Source organism: Equus caballus, chromosome 4, assembly GCF_041296265.1.
Source record: "Equus caballus isolate H_3958 breed thoroughbred chromosome 4, TB-T2T, whole genome shotgun sequence".
Lineage (NCBI taxonomy): Eukaryota > Metazoa > Chordata > Mammalia > Perissodactyla > Equidae > Equus > Equus caballus.
Window position 1 is genome coordinate 48,747,845 of NC_091687.1, and position 17,734 is coordinate 48,765,578.

Genomic DNA, 17,734 nt, shown 5'->3' on the forward strand with positions numbered 1-17,734 from the left:
AATATCAACAATTATGTGAAACTTCTCTCTTAGAAATGAATAAGTGACTTTTCCTCCCCACATCAAGTCCATAAAAGCTGTGGTAGGATATATTTGAACAGAGACATGGTGTTTCTGGTTCTGGCATTGAAGGCTTTACAATTTAGATGGCAAACTGAAAAAAAAAGAACCTTGTTCAAAACATTAATTGGATACTTGATTGCAATATGCAATGTCTATGTCCGATGCATCAAGAGACACCTAAAGGGGTTAAAAATAGTTCCTGCTACTTTCAGGATCTTATAATGCAGTGGGGAAAGGTAGTAGGGGGGATAAGGTAAGCATACAAATGAATCTAATTCTAGATAGAATATGATAATTATGTTAAAAGAGGTATTTAGTATAACTGGGATCCAAACGTATGAGATTCTCTTAGTTTTGGGGGACTAAAAAATGCCTCAGGTAGGAGGCATTGAGATGAGTTTTGAAGGAGTAGGATTTCGACAAACAGAGTTCTTGGAAGAGAGAGAGAGGAAAGGGAGAATTTTATTTAAGCAGAAGAAAAAATAAATACAAGCAAAGGCATGCAGGCAGGTACGACCTTGGGAGTTAGCAGTTTTAATGCAGTCAGTTGGAGTGCAGAGGTCACGTAGGCAAGTGACTGGCAGCAAGGATAAGGAAGTGGACTGGGCTCATGTTAAGAAGAGGCTGTCAGTGTACTAGGAATTAGTTTTAAGATGCTTGTAACTTCGCCTGTTATTGCAGCTCAAATTTCTTTTACAGCAGACTACTGCTGGGTGGAAAGCACACTGGCAATAGCATGATTTCAGGGAACTGAAGTTCAGAAGAGCATGAAGCACAGAGAATCTCAGGAGATTCTGCTGCAGACTCTCCCCTCCCTCTGCCCCCTTTTATTCCTTGCACAAAGAGGTAAAAGACTTCTTACTGTGGAGTCTGCGTACATTCTGCTTGGTGGTCGTGTGGGGTCAATTGAAGCAGAACTCCTTTTTCAGAGTTAATAACGGGAGGATGAGGAAGTGATAGCATTTACTTAGAAGTCATCAGAGTTATGTGTGTATATACACATCAAATGGATCCCGGGTTCTTCAAATACCTCTAGGAAACAGCAGTGCTCCTCGGCTCTTAACGATTAAAATCATTTAACTGTAAAAACTGAACAAGTTAAAATAGAAATGTTCCTCTCTTCAATGTTTTGTACTGCAAAGTATAATTTTTGAAGACTATTAATTATTTGAGGAAAAATGGCATCATTCTATTTGAATTTGCACCTCTTCTCTGCATGTATAAAAGCAGATGTTAAGGTACACTAAAATTTGGCTGAGGAAGTTATAATGTCAGGTCATTGTGAACTTTGCCAAAATAAATATTCTCTCATTTCTTAATTTGCAAGGATAATTAACTATACAATGAGAATTAACAGAAGTTGTTATACTCAGTGAAAAACATTTTGAAAATCATTTTTTTTTTAAACCAAGTTTGTTAAGGATCTATAACCTGGGTTCAAAAAATTGAGAAGGTTATAAACTTAACATCAGTTTTTAATTTTTTATTCTAATTCAATCTACTATTATTTATATTAAAAGTATGCCAGACTTAAGTGCTAAAAGATTGCTTCCTTTTAGAACTTCCGACATAATTTTAAAGTAGCTTTTGGGACCCATCCTACAGTTTACACAATACAAGGAAGATTTTTACCTCAAAGTATCATACAATGTTAAAAATCGAATTACCAGTTTTATTCAATCCGAAGTCAAGGCTTAGGAAGTAAGATACACACACACATACATACAATTTTTTTTTTTTTAAGTTGAAAAAAACACTTTTACTTTCTCCAGTATATTAACTATCTCCAGTTGTGACCATTCGTGATTTGATTTCAAAATGACAACATTTTAATAAGAAGCATTTTATGACAATTTTTGTGTATTGCAGATAATAGGCTACATAAGGTTGCTCAAGATTGTATTAAAAGCAATTATATTCAAATTGTTTTCATTATATTTTTTATGTTTTAATTTTGAACCAACCTCAAAATTACATAAAAATTTAAAGTATAATATCCATAATTATTTTCCCTGGACCATTTGGAAGAAGTTGTTGAAATGATGCCCATTACCCTAAATACTTTAGTGTGTATTTCCTGTAATCAAGGGCATTTTCCTACATGTAAGCACATTCAATGTCCAAGACCAGGAAATTAACACTGATACATTATTCCCATCTAATCCTCAGATCCATTTAAGTGTGTCAACTATCCCCAAATGTCCTTCACAGCAAAAAATCTAGCTCAGAATCAAGTGTGGCAGTTAGATGCACATCTTGTTAATCCCCTTCAATATGGAATAGTTCCTCAGTCTTTCCTTAATTTTCATAATTTAGACACTTTTGAAGATTAAGGGCCAGATATTTTGTACAACGTCTTTCAGTTAGGGTTTGTCAGATGTTTCCTCACGATTAGATTTTACAACATGCATCTTTGACAGAGACATCACAGAAGTGATGCCATGTTCTCACTGTTCCACACCAAGAATGCACGATGACTTTTATTTGCTCCATTACCAAACATGTAAACTTTGATCACCGGATTAAGGTGGTGTCTGTCAGACTTCTCCATTAGGGAGATACCTGAGACTGTGAATATAAATGCTCTTCATCAGATGGTCAACTAATACATTTATTTATATCAAGTATGGATCTGTGGTTTCCTATCTTATTTAATGGGTTATAATCCATTATAATTATTTTGGCATTCAAATTGTTCCCATATGTGGCCAGTGGAAGACCATGCTAGCTAGCTTCCATGACCTTTTGATGTGTTCCACTCTTCCTTCCTTTCTGGCACAAGATCTTCCAAGCACATCTTGTACTTTTCCTGTCCCAGCCCTGGAATCAGCTATTTCTCCAAGGAACCTTGGTTCCTTTTATTGGAGAATATTAGAAACCAAGATCTGAGTGCTGAATGTTCTTACTGCTATTGGGGTCTTACTGCACTCAGGTCCTTTCAGTAGATAAAGCTAATTTATGTATATAATATAAGTATATATTTATCATACTTACGTTTGCATTTATTTCTATATCTGTCTTTACAAATTGAACACCATGAATTCATACTCATAACTTCCAATTCCAATACAATGTGGCAGGGTTTATTCTAGTTTTCATTCTTAACATATTTGTAAATCCCTTCTCCAGAAACAAGAAACCCAACTCCTGTTATTTTTAATAGATATATTTATTTGGTCAACCCCACCTCCCTATCTCCCACTGTCATCTCCACTGTTGTACATACAGGAAGTCCTCATTCAGCTCATGCTTTGACACCCTGCATCAGGCCACCCTACACTACAGAAAGCCTCCTCAACCATGCCTGGCTCCGACAGCCCACATTGGGCTGGTTGCCTCAATGCTAGGATTCTCTCCTTACCCTGCTTGTGCTTGGACATCCTGTGTTGGGTCACTGCTTTTTACCCTCTTGTACAATCCATATGCCCCTCCCTTTAGCCTACTCAGTGTCTCTGACACTCATACCAGGCCACTCTTTTCCCACGAGGGAGGCCTTCTCACCCAGGCTGGGCTGTGACAAGGCACTCTGGACTACTGCAGACGCCCCACCTGCTGGCATAGATGCTCAAGTGCCTGGCTCCACCTAAAGGCTTTTTAGATAAAATTATTCAGGAAGGGAAAGAGCATAGAAGGGAAAAGAAGGAAAGGGAAAAGAAAGAAGGATAGTATGAAGAAGAGAAAGTGTTATCCTATTATTCTATCATTCTTTTGACAGGAATAAAGAAATAATAAAAGTCATAACATTTTAACAATGGAGAGTTTATTGACTGAATTGGGACCATATGGAATGTGCTTTATCATATATATATGGACATAGATATAGATGTAGACACACATATGTATACACATACACAAAGAGAAGACTGAGTAAACCAAGGGTAAGACCAGTAGCCAGCACTCCTCTGCTCCATTTGAAATTACATTCAGTTTCAAGTCATGACTGTATGACTTGCTTTGACAATGAAATGTCGGTGGAAATGACATAAATCCCTTCTGGAGTGCTGATGCTTTTAAATCAGCAGACAGACTCTCCAACTATCTTCTTCCTCTGGCATGAGGACCTTGAAGTAGGTCTTAATATGGAAGTGTAACGCTGAGACATTTTATGGAAGACAGACTGCCTTGGAGAGTTTCCCAAGACTGTGGCAAAATTCCCATGAGGAAGAAATAATTGTTCTGTTAAGTTACTGAACTTCTGGGCTGTCTGTTACTGCAGCACAAGGTAGTCTGTCCTTATTAGTACAAGAGGTTACACAATCTTCAGGACAATGTTTAATGGCGACATTCTGACTGAGATGAACAAAACTATAGCTTGCAGCATTTATTTTGTACATGGACTTGTCCTGTAACTTATTGCACTAGAAAAATCACTTAATTTCATGTCTAACACTCAATATATAATTTTGCTAATGTGATCTTTTCCCTCAAAGTTATCACAATAATGTTTTTATCTATAGAAAATTAAGAAAACTTATGACAAACATAAAATATTAATTCTTTGGGAATAACAGAAAGACCTACTTTTGCGTAGAATTATAAAGGGTTATCTAATTGGCAGGGAAACATTTTAAGACTTCCTGCAATTATAGTTCCTAAATCATTTAAAAAACAGCTCAGAGTTATGAAAGACTTATCCTGGAGGAAAAAAAATTTGTTTCAGTGTCCAGCAAATAATAGGTATTAAATAAATAGTTTTTGAAGCATATTCATTAAATATTTTACATACTATACCAGTTTTTGTAACTGTTATTAATAGAGAAAAATAGCAGAAGATTCCTCATTGACAGAGTTTCCTCTATGGTTTCCATTTAAAATTATGTTTTGAATTCGCGCCTTTATGATTTACTATATACACATCTATAATTTTCAAGCATGGCTTGCTTATGATGCAGTTGCTGGACTTAATTAAAAATTATTGAAGTCCCACCCTTTCAAACTAAGTGGATGATACATACCAAAGAGCAATCATAAATTTCTGCCTTTAAAGCATTTCATGACCTTTCAGTGTGAGGCATCATGTCTATAGAAATAATGATCTGGTGAGTTCTGCAAGCATGGCAAAATCTCTGCCATGTGACTCACGGGGCGAAAAGTCACTCATTACTAGTCGCACAGCAAGTGTCTGCACAGTATAATGGATTTATAGGAAGCAGGGTGACCACAGATCTAATTTTAATGAAGCCCAAGACATAATCTGAGCTGATAGAGTTTGAAGTCTGAGTATAATCTATACAAGGTTAGAGTTAGTGTTTGACAACACAGGGAATGTAATTTTCTCTCTAAAAGGTTCTATTTTTTATTAAGTGCCATAGATACACCTTTTTTGGGTAGCAAATAGTTAAATTTATATTAAGGTGACAGGAAAAAAGTTATTAGGCACTTTAAATAAAATTTTCCCATAGGTTTAAATACGTTAAATTTTTCTCCTATGTCTTAAGGCCAAGGTAGTTACATTTTTGCATAGACATTGCATACAGATAGTAAGTTTGACCAAATAAGAATACTATCAGGTTTCTATCACTAAAGTGCTTCATCAACAGAAAAATAAAATAGGCAACTTAAAAATTCCTCCCAAACTGGGTATACGTAGAGAAACACACGCTTATTACAAAGAGAAATCATTATTTGTTAGCGCTAGATGTGAATGGGGAGAATAGTCATTCAGCTTGATAATATTTAAATAACATACGCCTATATTCTTGAGACAGAACATGCCTTATGTGACAGAACGTGACTTACTTCTCTGTTTTCCTTACTCTTGTGTTATTTCCCAGAATGACGAGATTAAGTACGACAGTATAGCACTCAGTCACAGGGAGGCGAAATTAGCATTTGGATATAAGCTTGAGAGACAATTACTAAGAGCCTTGCATTTCTCGGCAATAAAGCTTGCACAACAGAGGTATGAAAATATGACAAACATGCTTTATTCATCCAATAGGGTGAAGTGATTTAGGAGCAATATATTTTAAAAATAAAAACAATGTATGAGACTCCTGGATCTCAGAGCCTATGTTCAGAAACCTGAATGGTAGAAATTCCATGTCATTTTCAGTCAAGCAACAGCCATGGTGGTGTTTATCTTAAATAAACTTTATTATTGAACATAGATGCCTATTTTTGAGAAGGTAGGAGGTGATTTCAAAGGGAAAAACTATTGAAATAGAGACTACTGAAATAGAGAAAAAAAATGAAAGCTGGCATTTGGAATTTTGGGAGCCATTTTCAGACCTTTTCACAGGTTTAACACTTTGAAGTGGAAAGAACTTGAATTATTAGGAGGAAGGAAAGGCAAATTAAGTTCACGGTTAAAAGTCTTTCCTCTTTTTTTAAAGATCTATTTTTAAGATTAATTTTGGGGAACAGAAGCTAGCTGCCCAATACGTCAACAGATGTTAAATCTCGGATTGCTGGATTTGTGGAAGTTGATTTTTTGTAGACCATCATCTTATTCAAACTAGACAAAGAAAAACGCATGCCAACGTCTGAAAGAAACCTGAGTCCCTTCTGAAGCTGGTGACCTTACCTTCCTCACCCGCATAGGCCAGAATGGACCGTGCTCGTATCTGTTTCCCTTCTGTGGTTTTCCCTGAGCAGGTGTGTGAGCAGGAGGACCACGTAGACCACGTGCTGAGCACACAGTCCTTGGGGCACGGGGCATCACAGGCAACAGGGATGGGAAAGATGGCATCTCTGCACAGCTGTCTGTCAACTTCTTCTCCTGGGAAAGACATCATCACCAACAGTCTATCATTTTTAAATAAATGTAAAATGAGCAATTGAAACCAGATGGGCACCCAGATAAATTAGATTATTTCCTTTTTGTTCTTAGTTAAAAACAAAGCCAAAAGAGCTTCTTTTATTCTTTTATTAAAATCAGAAGCTTTAGGTGTATAGATCAAACACATCACTGAAAGTATTTTTATGCTACAGATAATCGGCCCAATAAGTGATTTTTATACTTATAATATTTGGCTTGCAATAAGGAGCATCAATGAAATATGTTCCCGTCTTTATTTCAATATTGGAGATGAGCCATAATTTACAAATAACGACTTTATCCATAACATGTACCATATGTTTTCATGAACCAACTCATAGATATCTTTATTTGCAAACTCTCTCCTGTCTCCCAAAGAATTTATTTTTGTGTGATTGGAAACCTTTTTCTTTCGTTTAAAAAAACCAGTTTGTTGGTTGGAAATAGCCAAAAAACATAAATAATAGGATAGCATTATAAAACCACTGCTTAGGGCAGTCCCATTGAGTGAAGGGAAGAAAAACATCAAGGCAGGCAAGCGGCAGAAATAAGATGGTGTCACTCCATGCTTAAAACTCTTCAGTATATTCCCATTGCTCTTAAGATAAAGACCAGATTTCTTAAAAGTTTCTAAGACCTCAAATAACGTGGCTGTTTCCTTTCTAGCTTCATCTCACTCCACTCTCTCCCTTGCCCTCGAAGCTCTAGAGATCAGCACTCCTCCAGTATTTGTTGAATGAATGAAATGAGATGTACAAAAGATCAATGAGAAAGAAAATATTGTTATTGTTAATAAATACCAAAGATAGGCAAAAAAATTACAAATAAATGTGCAAAACAGAGTATTAAAAAAAGTCTGAACTCTGTAACGTAGCTGGCTAATGTAGGGTGCTAATGAGGTCAATAGAACAGAGTAAAACAACATACAAACAAGTAAAAAAATCTGCTATTGTGCCACAGAATATAACTATAATTCTGAATGAATATATCAGAAATGTGTGCCTGGAGGCTTCAGGCATTCAGGTGAGAAAAGGTGACTAACCGCACCATTCTTCATTGTTTTAAGCAAACAACTCAAAGCTGTTTCTCACTGGTGGAAGGTTAGGAGCATCATTTTAACATACTGTCCTTTATGCATATATTTGGAAAACAAGACAGAAAGTCAGAAGTCAATTGGAAATGCTCTAACATGTTAATAGCTACTAGTTTGCAGGGCTTTAAATCATTAGTCAAAATCAGAATTCAGTTGGAATGCACTCAGTGTTAATAGCCACTAGTTTTCAAGGCTTTGAATTATTAGACTTGCTCACCAGTAATAAGTAAGACTCACTAAAATGACAATGGAATCATCATCATATAATTCATTCTTCTTTAGTTACTCTGATCTGTGAGATCTCTTTTAATTCTGCTTTTATTGGCTTTAGGGTTTGGCTTACATCCCGGTAAGACAATATGGTAGATAGATTGTAGATATATAGGTTCCTAGGTAAAGCACAAAAATCATTATAATATAAGGCATTTAATATTTTGCAATTTACATAATAATGCTGAGTCTTTTTTCTTCTAGACTTTTTCTCAGTGCAAGCAAGGACTAGCATGTGTCTTATCTCCTTCGCTGCTATCTTTTATTGTTCCATCTACTCTCTTTCACTTTAGTTTTCAATACTCTGTGTAAAGTAAGGCAAGTTTGGGGCTACAGTTTACAGTCAACCAGGAATTATAGTTTTATGTCTTCTCTAATAGTTACTTAATCATTTCTACTCAGAAAAATGTAATTCATTCTGCAGCAATTGAAAGTGTGCTACATGTGTTCTATCGGGTTAATTTGCATGCCATAAGTGATATACTTCTGTTTCTCGCAGTATAAACCAAAGGGATGTACAGTTTTAACACTTCTTGCTTTTTAAGTGATTCTTTTTTCTTTCAACCTGTATCCCATACCTTCTGTTAGCTCCTTTTCATTCTTCATACTCTGCTTAGCTAGGCGTATTTTTCTGCAGGCACATTCCTTCTAGAGGCAACCTTAACCCTCTATGGACTGTTAAGACCCACCTTGGATCCAACCTCGAAGATTTCTCTAGATTTCAGCCCTTACTGCATGCCTCCCAACTTTGCCAGGTGTGATCTTGCCCCTGTGTGCCCCTCCCATTGCTCTCGATTGTCCACCACTGCCTTATATCCAAATAAACACATTCCGTTCTAGCCCCAGTGGCTTTTTTCCCTTTCCTCCTACAGAACAATCTCATTATTGCCTCAGGGCCTTTGCATTCTGTCTGGACTCTGTCTGAAAATTTCAGATCCTCACGCAGCAAACTGCTCCTCAACGTTTAGGTTTCAGTTCAATTGCGTGCTTCCTAGAGGAGCCTCAGTTAACCGTACGCAATCTCACAGTAACTTCATTTTCTTTTTGTTATAGTTTTAATTCCCACTAGAAACTATTTTAATTAATTGCTTACATGTTTTTGTCTGATCCTTCCACCAGATTAAAAGTCCAATGAGGGCATGATCCTTATCTGACTTGTTTGATATTTTATACTTTGAACCTAAAACAGTGTCTGGCACATAGCACACACTAAATAAGCTTCTGCTAAATGACTTAATGAATGAATTAATTTTAAGCTGTTGTGCCAGGAAACAGAATGCTAGACTAAAGAAATATGAATTGAAGTACAGTATTTCTTAAATTGCCATGCATTCAAGTGCCCTAGGACTCTGCTAAAGTCTATCAGTGGACTGGCAGCATATGCATCACCTGGAATCTGCTAGAAATGCAGTCTCTCCGATCTCACCCATGGAATCGTAACTTGCATTTTAAACAGATCCCCAAGTGATTTGCATGCACATGAAATCTGAGAAGTATTGCTCTAGGATTTTTCTGCTTTTGTTCTCTTCTGGTATGATCACAACCAGACTGCCTCTCGAAAGAGCTGCTGTATAAACACATTCATCTGGATTTCGTACCTAACATCATTCGCTTCTCTCTGGGACCTCTCTTTATGCTTCTCTTTATATGGAGTATACTTGGATGAAAACATTCATTCAGTGAATAGTTACTGATTGCTCATCTTTTGTCAGGCACTGTGCTGTGAATATTGTATACATCATTTCAGCTAATTGTCACAATAACCTTTTTTTGGAGGTATAATTAACATGTAACATTATATTAGTTTCAGGTGTACAACATAATGATTCAATATTTGTATATATTGTGAAGTGATCATCACAATAAGTCTAATTAACATCCATTCTGACACACAGCTACAAATTTTTTTTCTTCTGATGAGCACATTTAAGATCTACTCTCTTAGCAGCTTTCGAATATACAATACAATTATTAACTATGGTCACCAAGCTGTACATTACATCCCCATGACTTATTTATAACTGAAAGTTTATACCTTTCACAACAACCTTCTGCCAAAGGTATTAATTTTTTTTTCTTTTACTTTAAAGGAAGTTGAAGCTCAACAAGTTTAAGTTTACTTTCTCAGCAGAAGTTTGAGTGAAAAAGCAGAGATTTGAATTGAGTTCTAATTAATTCTCCGACCTACTTTTTAACTGGTATGGTGGTAAGGAGAACTCGAGATGCCAAGGAACTTAACAGTTGATGAGCCTTTGTCAACAAAGAAGTCAAGAAACTGGCACTTTAAGTTATTTTTCAAGGTACAGTGATGCAAGGTGGCAGCCAAACACTGCCTCACATACAAAGAGCATGCATTGTTGACATGTCCAGAGTTACATATTTTGGCTTATTGCCATTGAAGAAACAGCAATAGATCTGTGAAAATATGGAATCCTTCAGATCTTTGACTTTGCTTTCAATGGATGCTTTAATCAACTCATCTAACTGACCACTAACTGGAACCCTAGGAGCTGTGCTCTTTTTAAGCTAAATCTCCAGCATTCCAGGCATAAGTCATCTGGGAAACATCAGGAAAAAAAGTTGCATCTATGGCTATTACAGGTAACTCTATATCTTGTCATCTCCAGCTACTTTCTGAGGCTGTTGCTTCTATCTTATTTTATATACAAAAAGTGACCCTGGAAATAAGATCTTTACTTATAAGAGCTCTAGAAAATAATTTTTTCCCTCTTTCTCACATTAAAACTTGTTTTTGGTTGATAAACATTATTTTAATTAGATAAGAACTGTTTCGCATGACATTATTTCAGAGAATAGACAGCAGTAAATTAAACTTGCACATATCCAAATATCAGGTTAATTTATACTCTTTCCATATACAGAAGTGGGAATTTTGCTGCTTTGCACTTTGGAAATTCCATTTTTCCATATCAGCTGCTCTACTCTTAGGAGATTTTCAACCACCATATGTCCCCATTACAGAACCATTTGAGACTTTGATTATCTGAGTGTGCATCCCAATAAATCTGGGCAGACACATCCGATTATCATTACAGTAAATGATACAGTTCTACAACTTACGCAGGCAAAGACCAATGCAACTTGTTTTTCTTTCTTTAGTCTTTCTGAGGACAATTTCTTAGCTACATTCTGAATGTGATGTCATAAACATTTACAATCCTCCTCACACTTGCCTTTGTGTATTAAACATACTATATTTTGGGGGCATGCATTGACTAAAATAAAAAGTTTCAAAGGACTGTTTTGCATTTATGAAACTTGTTTTTTCCCCCATGATGCTCTAGGCATTTTAACCAAACCTGCAAAAATGTATATTTTACGTGAAATGTAACAAGAAAGCAAATGAATGAATCATTGTCTACATATTACAACTTAAGTCTTACTTTGATACCTTAACTGAAGCATATCTGGTTTAAACTTATTTGTGATACCCTACACAGGAAGTTGAGGAAAAAAATGACAATGCTTAGGTTTATTTCTTTTTATGAACTCAAAACCAGAATTAAATGTTTATGTTGAGGTCTCCCCATTTAACCTCTTTCTTCACAAATACAATTTTAAGAATGTTTTCAATAATTCATCATTGTAAACAACTTAAACATATATTTTGACATCTTTAAAGTAACTCCCAAATTTCCTCTTGTCTAGTCTATTTTCATGAACACCAACAAACTCTTTCATGAACTCTTCCAAAATATCTCCTTTCATTCTACCGTGTTTCCTATTATCAGGATAAGAGAATTGAACATCTGCTTGAATTAATTACACTAAAAATTTATGAAGATTTCCATAGAAATAAAATAAAATGAGAATTGAGATCAGAGGATAGACTTCTTTTTTCTTGGCAAAAGCATATACTGAAAGTTTATTGCATTCACTGTACTGGAGGTTAAATGTAAGGTAAAAGATAAACCTTGATTTATCAAGGTTTTTATAGTTTCGGAACTGAGTCAAGAACATAATGTCAATATGTTAAGTATTTTAATGTAAGGCATATATGTGTTTAGCACTATTCTCTAAATGTTCCTTGCATTATCCTGATTTCCTTTTAATCATAGAAATGTGTTGATTGTTATGGCTGATCTTTAACAGTCACAGTAGTACTATGTGCCATGTACCTCCAGAAGGCATTGCAAAATTGAAACTCATCAATGTAACGAAACTGAGAGAGAGGTAAGCAGAAAGAAGCAATTAAAGGAGACAGAAACCAGATACAGAGCCAAAATTTTTTAAACACACTATTTAGAAAGTCTCTAGTATTGTCATTTGGGGATCAGATTTCTCTTGCCAGACCTACACAAACTCTACAGTAATCCTGAGAATTATTATTGAGTTGTTGATGTCCTTTGTATTCTTCATAAATTGTCTTAAAAATTCAGTTTGGAGGAGTGACGTCAGCATTATGATGGAGTGAGCTGTTCCCTTAGGCTCTCCCCTTAAGATACAACAAAAAGGACATTCAATAATCAACAGAAGACATCCACACAACACAATAGACTTCTGAGAGATCCATGCAGCCATACGTCTGAAGATGGGGTGCTGGATGCCCTGGAAGGCAGTGGAAGGAGGTAAATGGATCTCCTCTCTCGCCCCAGCAGCAGTGATCTAGGGCATAGGACCACGCATAATGACTAGTGTTTGAGAGGAGAAGAGGGAAAATGCACCCCTCTGCAGGAAAGCTTTTGCTCTCAGAGTTGCTTCTCAGCCCATGTGAATGCTCCATACCAAGGCAGATAAGCCACTGTGGAGGTGCTCCCACCAAGCTGAGCAGCTCAGGTGGGCCACCAGAGAGTGCAGAGCAGACCATGTGTGGGAAAGAAGACACCTCCTCCCCCATCCCACCTGGTGCACCAGCACAGCTAGTTGGACAGAGCAAGGGATCCCCACAAAGCAGTGGCAGCCAGACACAGAAAGTCTTACTGGTACAACTCCCAACGGATTGGCACAACTGCCAGGGGATGCTCAGAAAACACAGCTTGCCCCACCCCAGTGGTGACAGGTGGAATCTGTGACCAGATACTACCACTATGTGATGGCAAAAGTCCACCCCATCAAACACCATGAAGAAATACATTAACACTCCAGTCCAGAAGGAAAATGACAAGTATCTAGAAACCAATCCTGAAGCCACAGAAATTTACAATCTAATGATAGAGAATTCAAAATGGTTATCATCAAGAAAGACAATGAGTTACAAGAAAACTCAGAAAGACAGTTCAATGAACACAGGAAAATTAATAAGCAGAGCAATTCTTCACAAAAGAGACTGAAACTCTAGAAAAAAAAACAAATAGAAATGTTGGAGATGAAAAGCGCATGATGAGATAAAAAATCATCTAGAATCCTTAAAAAACAGAGGACAGAATTAGCAATTTAGAGGACAGAAATATAGAAATGCTTCAGGTGGAGGAGGAGACAGAATTAAGACTAAAAAGAAATGAAGAAATTCTCTGAGAAATATTCAATTCAATTAGGAACTGCAACATAAGGGTTATAGATATTCCAGAGGGAGAAGTGGGGGAGAAAGGAGTAGAGAGCTTGTTCAAAGAAATAATAGCTGAGAACTTCCCAAACCTGGGGAAGGAGGTGCAATTACAAGCAAATGAAGCCTACAGAACTTTAATTACATCAGTGTAAAAAGACCTTCTCCAACACATATGTTAGTAAAACTGGCAGAAGTCAATGACCAAGAAAAAATATTAAGGGCAGCAAGGCAGCAGAAAATAACCTACAAAGGAACCCCTATCAGGCTTTCACCAGATTTCTCAGCAGAAACCTTAAAGGCTAGGACAGAGTGAAATCATATATTCAAATATTGAAAGACAAAAACTTTAATACTCCATCCAGTGAAACTATCCTTCAGATACGATGGAGAAATAAAACCTTTCCCAGATAAACAAAAGCTCAGAGAGTTCATCACCACAAGACACCTCTATAAGAAATGATTAAGAAGACCCTCATACTTGAAAAAAAGAAAGGGTTTACAAAGCCTTGAGCAAGGAGATAAACAGATAGACAAAATCAGAAAATTACAGTTCTCTATCAGAACAGGTTAGCAAACACTTAATTACAACATTAAAAATAAAGGTAAGGAAAGCATCAAAAATAACTATAACCACTTCATTTTAATCACAAACTCACAATACAAAATGAAATAAGTTCTGACAACAATAACTTCGATGGAGAAGAGTAAAGAGATTAATCCTGCTTAGGCTAATGGAGATAAGATGCTATCAGAAAATGGACTATCTCATCTATGAGATCTTCTATATAAACCTCACAGTAACCACTAAACAAAAAACCAGAATATGGACACAAATGATAAACAAAAGGAAAACTGAGAAAACCATCACAGAAAATCAGCAAACTGAATTGGCAGTCAGAAATACACTGGATGAGAAACAAGGGTAATACAGAACAACTGGAAAACAAGAGATAAAATGGCAGTATTCAGCCCTCATATATCAATAATCACTCTAAATGTAAATAGATTGAATTCTCCAATCAAAAGACACAGGGTGGTGGGATGGATTACAAAACAAGACCCAGCAATATACTGCCTCCAAAAAACACATCTCAGCTCTAAAGACAAACACAGGCTCACAGTGAAGGGATGGAAGATGATACTCCAAGCTAATGGCAAACAAAAGAAAACAGGTATTTCCATACTTATATCAGAGAAAGTAGACTTCAAGATAAAAAAGGCAATGAGAGACAAAGAGGGGCAGTACATAATGGTCAAAGGGACACTCCACCAATAAGACATAACACTTATAAATATATATGCACCTAACACAGGTGCACCAAAGTATATGAAGCAACTATTAACAGACCTAAAAGGGGAAATTAATAGCAACACAATAATAGGAGGGGACCTCAACACCCCACTTACATCAATAGATAGACCATCTAGACAGAAAGTCAACAAGGAAATAGTGGGATTAAATGAAAAACTAGACCAGATAGACTTAATAGATATATATATAGAACACTCCATCCCAAATCAGCAGAATACACAGTCTTCTCAAGTGCACATGGAACATTCTCAAAGAAGACCATATGTTGGGAAACAAGGCAAGCCTCAACAAATTGAAGACGATTGAAATCATATCAAGCATCTTTTCCACCACAATGCTATGAGACTAGAAATCAACTACAAGAAAAAAGCTAGGAAAGTCACAAATATGTGGAGACTACATGACATGCTACTGAACAACCAGTGGATCAATGAAGAAATCAAAGGAGAAATCAAAAAATATCTGGAGACAAATGAAATGAAAATACATCATACCAACTCATATGGGATGCAGCACAAGCGGTCCTAAGAAGGAGATTCAAGCAAGGAGGGCCCACCTTAACAAGAAAAATCTCAAAATAGAAATCTTAAACTACACCTAACAGAACTAGAAAAAGAACAAACAAAGCCTCAAGTCAGCAGAAAGAAGGAAATAAAAATTAGAGCAGAAATAAATGAAAAACAGTAGAAAGGATCAATGAAACTAAGAGCTGGTTCTTTGAGAAGATAAACAAAATTGACAAACCCTTAGTCAGACTCACCAATAAAAGAGTTCTCTCAAATAAATACAATTAGAAATGAAAGAGAAGAAATTACAACAGATACCACAGAAATACAAAGGATTCTAAGAGAATACTATGAAAAACTATATGCCAACAAATCGGACAATCCAGAAGAAATGGATAAATTCTTACTTATACAACCTCCAAAACTGAATCAAGAAGAAATAGAGAATTTGAATAGACCAATCACAAGGGAAGAGACTGAAACAGTAATAAAAGATCTCCCAAAAAATAAAAGTCAAGGACCAGAAAGGGAGTTGGGAGGGTGGGCATAAGAGATAAAGGGGCACATAGATATGGTGACTGACAAACAATAATGTACACCTGAAATTTGACAATGTTATAAACTATTATGACCTCAACAAAATAATTTTTAAAAAATTCATTTTGACTTTTGATATTGAAAGTCATTATTTACGTATTTACTTACTTACTGAAAACCAATATAAATACAAAAAAGAATTGAGATGGGAAAAGAATGGAGTCTCATATTTGCCTGCATCTTTCTAGAAAGCATTTTCATATAATCATCTTATCCGCATTTCACAAGATATGTAGGGCCAGTATCACACTCTCAGCTTATTGAAGTAAAAGACCCTGAATTGAGTCTTATAACCCTTTTTCATTCCCCTTGTTGAAGAGAAGCTACACATCTCTTCATCTTAACTGGAAAGTTTCCAAATCATTTTTAATCCCTGCTCTCCCTCTGCCATCACATCCAGACAGTGACTTTGCTTTATTCAATGTACAAAGTAACTCCTGACCCCATGTTCTCTTCCAGACTGTTGCACAGTTTCCTCTGGTCTCCTGCTGTCTCCCATTTCCCCTGCAGCTCATCATCCATTCTGACCCCAAGGGTGTACTTCTAAAATGTGAATATGGGCATCACAGTCTCCCCAGTACCTATCAGCTGAAGGCCAAATTCCTTACTAGAGCATAGAAAATCCTCATCTTCTGTCATTGCCTCACATTTTCCCTACATTCTATCCATAGAAAGCTATTTGCTTTTCCATGAACTGAGAGGTTGCTTTCTGCCTCCTCTGCCATTTGGTGTACACTGTTCTCCATGCCTGCCTGCCCCGTCCTCTTACCAAGTCATCCTTTAGGACTGGGTTTTCTTCCTCTGTGAACCTTCTCTGACTTTGTCAAATTGCCCAGATGGAGTTGTGCTCTACCCTCTCTGTTCCCACAGCAGTGTAGACATATCACCTTTAAGACTTTTTATAATTGTCTGTTGACTCACCTTTAACTGCTACGGCCTATGAGAACCTTCTGGCCAGCGATTTTGTCTTATTCAACATCTTTATATCTGAAGTCCTTGGTTCAGTTATTGTCAAAATTTAAGTTTTGCAGTAAATGTTTGTTGGATGAGGGAAAACATGGATAGGAAATTCCAGGATATACATTGCTTTTCTGAAAAAGCTCCTGGTGTTTATACATTTCCAATTGTTAGTTTACTAAAACCTGACCAAGATGGTCTAACGTTACCCTCAGCTTGAGTAAACTTTAGACAGGTTTCTTCCTAACTCTAGGCTCCTGACCTCCTTTTTCTTAGAGCATTTATTTTAGAAAACTTGCAATTGTAAATTATTTTTCTGCACCTTTGAAATTTATGTACATCTTCTCCTAGCCTCTTGCTAGTCTTACAATCTAGGAAATGTCTTTCTCGAGGAATTGGGAACCATTTCTTTGACATGGAAACATCAAAGGGGATAGTGCCCTGATCTTCCAGTCTCTCTAGGACAGCAGGTGCCTAACTTTTTTCAATGGGCACCAATTAGCAAACACAGATGACCTGATAACAGAAAAAAACATTTGCAAGCTCAGGAGTAACTCAATGTGCTCAACACATCCCATTGATCAATCTCGCCCCCAAAGTCTTCCAGTGTTTTTCCACTAGCTCACCCCGGTGCTTAAAAAATATTCTCGCCTTTTGTTTCTGTGGAGTT

The 17,734-nt window shown here is 36.5% G+C and overlaps 1 protein-coding gene across 5 annotated transcripts in view; it reads right to left on the reverse strand.

The window, feature by feature from the left end:
• The window catches only part of THSD7A (thrombospondin type 1 domain containing 7A), a 671,418-nt gene that overhangs the window by 86,758 nt on the left and 566,926 nt on the right, over positions 1-17,734 (reverse strand). For all 5 annotated transcript variants that reach the window (XM_070264554.1, XM_023639297.2, XM_070264555.1 and 2 more), the window contains one exon: positions 6,590-6,784. In XM_070264554.1, coding sequence (XP_070120655.1) covers positions 6,590-6,784 — 195 coding nt within the window. The remainder of the gene's footprint in view (positions 1-6,589; positions 6,785-17,734) is intronic.